Source organism: Zonotrichia albicollis, chromosome 6 (assembly GCF_047830755.1).
Source record: "Zonotrichia albicollis isolate bZonAlb1 chromosome 6, bZonAlb1.hap1, whole genome shotgun sequence".
In the NCBI taxonomy this organism is placed as follows: Eukaryota; Metazoa; Chordata; class Aves; order Passeriformes; family Passerellidae; genus Zonotrichia; species Zonotrichia albicollis.
The window spans coordinates 53,489,927-53,492,377 of record NC_133824.1 but is presented as its reverse complement, the minus strand read 5'-3'; the positions used below and the strand labels follow the sequence as shown (position 1 = coordinate 53,492,377).

General features: G+C 53.3%; 1 protein-coding gene across 1 annotated transcript; it reads left to right on the top strand.

Annotated features, from left to right (window-relative positions):
• The first annotated feature begins 257 nt into the window (after positions 1-257).
• Positions 258-2,451, top strand: C6H11orf91 (chromosome 6 C11orf91 homolog). Its single transcript, XM_074542175.1, has 2 exons — positions 258-697; positions 2,321-2,451. Exons 1-2 carry the CDS (start codon positions 343-345, stop codon positions 2,386-2,388), a joined length of 423 nt encoding a protein of 140 aa, XP_074398276.1. The 5' UTR covers positions 258-342; the 3' UTR covers positions 2,389-2,451.

Here is a 2,451-nt window from a genome sequence, read left to right as displayed (position 1 = left end):
TATTGTCCTAATTCAATTTGTCCAAATTGTTATTACTCTAATTGTGTTACTATTTTTACAACCATTTCATTACTATTAAACTTTTAAAATTGTAAAAACGCGTGATTGGCGTTTTTCACACGGGGATACCCGCGGGTCTGTCCCGGGGCCACCGCGGGTCTGTCCCAGGGAGCCTCGGGGGTACCCGCGGGTCTGTCCCGGGGATAACGGCGGGTCTGTCCCGGGGCCACCGCGGGGCTGTGCCGGGGAGCCTCGGGGACAACCGCCGGTCTCGCCGGGCGGTGCCGGGCGCCGCGGGGACAACGGCCGGCTGCAGCGGCGGCAGTGCCCCTCGGCTGTGCCATGACCGTGCAGCGCCCGTCGTGGCCGCCGCTGTACTTCCCGCACTTCCACGGCACGGAGCCGGTGCCGCGGCCGGCGGGCGGCGCCTGGGCCCCGCTGGCCGCGCTGTGCTGGCCGTGGCAGCCGCTGCCGGCCGCGGCCGGGCCGCCCCGCTACGCCGCGCTGCCCGCGCCCGTGGTGCCGGAGCCGCCGCGCCTCTGCTGCCCGCCCGCAGCGCCGCGGGCCGGGGAGGCGGCGCGGCGGCCCCCGGAGCTGGCGCAGCTGCAGCTGCAGGAGGAGATGTGCGAGCTGGGCATCCGCCTCAAGGAGCTGGAGCTGGCGGCGCTCATCGGCGACGGCTTCGACGCCAGGCAGTGTGCGTGCGCCGCCCGCCGCGCCCGGGCTGCGCGGGGCGGTGCGGGAGGAGCTGCGGGCACAGGCACCGGCACCGCCCCGCACAGCCCGGGTACCCCGGCAGGGAGCCCGGAATAGGGCAGGATGGATGTGGGGCGGGTTTGGGGTATCTCCGCCCCGCAGCGCCCTAGAGCCAGCCCGGGGCAGCGCAGGTGCGTGCGGGGACAAAAGGCATTGATTGTCCCGGGCCAGCCCGGTCACCGCTCAGGGCAGCCGGCTGAGGGCACGGTTAGAGGAGTCACGCGAACTACAGGTGTAGTAGTCACTCCCGTAGTCACAAAACCCCCAAAGTCGTTAAATGACAGCAAAAAAACCAACGCAGGCATCAGTCAAGCGAGAGGGAGTTGGTGCATGCAAAATGTATCGAGAAGCAACGAGACCCTGCAGTTGTGCATCAGCTTTGATGTCAAATAAAGGCCAGGGATAGTTGGAGGCATAAAAAAAATCCCCGAACCAAAACACACCGGGCTCCCCCAAAAACCACAAAACAACCCACACCAAAAGAAACCACCAACCAAACAGAAACCCTCCTGTGAACTTGGCTTTTTAATTTTGCAACCTGCTGGCCATGAAGAAAATGCAGGGAATAAAATAGTTCAGCAGATGATGGTGGTACTGAGAGCTCAGGTAGGGAGGCCAACAACTGTAAGGATTTCATGCTCGTTTTTGTCTCCAAGGTCAAACAAACCAACGCAGGCATCATTCAAGTGAGAGGGAGTTGGTACATGCAAAACGTATCGAGTAGCAATGAGACCCTGCAGTTGTGTATCAGCTTTGATGTCAAATAAAGGCCAGGGATAGTTGGAGGCATAAAAAAATCTCCAAACCAAAACACACCCGCCCTCCAAAAAACTTCAACCCCCTTGGTTTTATTTCTGGGTCAGGAATGGGTGTTTGAAAGGGTGCAGTAAACTCTGGAAATGGCATTGGTTAAAGGAAACGAGGAAGGCACTGTTTTAAAAGTTTTTAACTTTTTGAGGATTTGATGTAAAATAAAGGCCAGGGATAATTGAAGGCATAAAAAAATCCCCGAACCAAAACACACCCAGCTCCCCCAAAAACCTCAAAACAACCCACATCAAAAGAAAGCAACAACCGAACAGAAACCCTCCCGTTAAATTATAAGTGAGCTTGGCATTTTAATTTTGCAACCTGCTGGCCATGAAGAAAATGCGAGGAATAAAATAGTTCAGCAGATGATGGTGGTACTGAGAGCTCAGGTAGGGAGGCCAACAACTGTAAGGATTTCATGCTTATTTTTTCCTCCAAGGTCACAGGAAACTTTCAGGATTGCAAGAGTTACAGGAACACAGGGGAAATGCCCATCAGATACATGCATTCAAAGCAAGATCTCAAAAGAAATTCCACTTGGTAGTTTGCATGTATTTTCCCCTTCATTATAGCACTACACACCACTTTCCATTTTTAATACCTACTATTTTGAGAAACTCTAATTTTCAGGTATTTGCTAGCCAAGGCATTGTAAGGATTATTAGTTTGCTTAATACATTATTGGATTTACTTAAAAGCGCTGTAAATTGTTAATGACATCATTAATGACAATTCATGTTTCATTCCTGTTTAGATAAAATCCTGAAGGCACTGGAAGAAAAGAAGATACAAAGCATGAAAGCAATGCAGAACATGAAGTAATGTCCACCAACACACTGTGGATTATTCCAGCTGGATATTTTGCCACTATGACTGTGGATTGTT

What these genes read in the sequence shown, in the direction of transcription:
- C6H11orf91 (XM_074542175.1), top strand. Translation starts at nt 343, where the DNA reads ATGACCGTGCAGCGCCCGTCGTGGCCGCCGCTGTACTTCCCGCACTTC. An exon ending in CGGCTTCGACGCCAGGCAGT is followed by an intron (nt 698 to 2,320) that starts GTGCGTGCGCCG and finishes ATTCCTGTTTAG; the next exon opens with ATAAAATCCTGAAGGCACTG.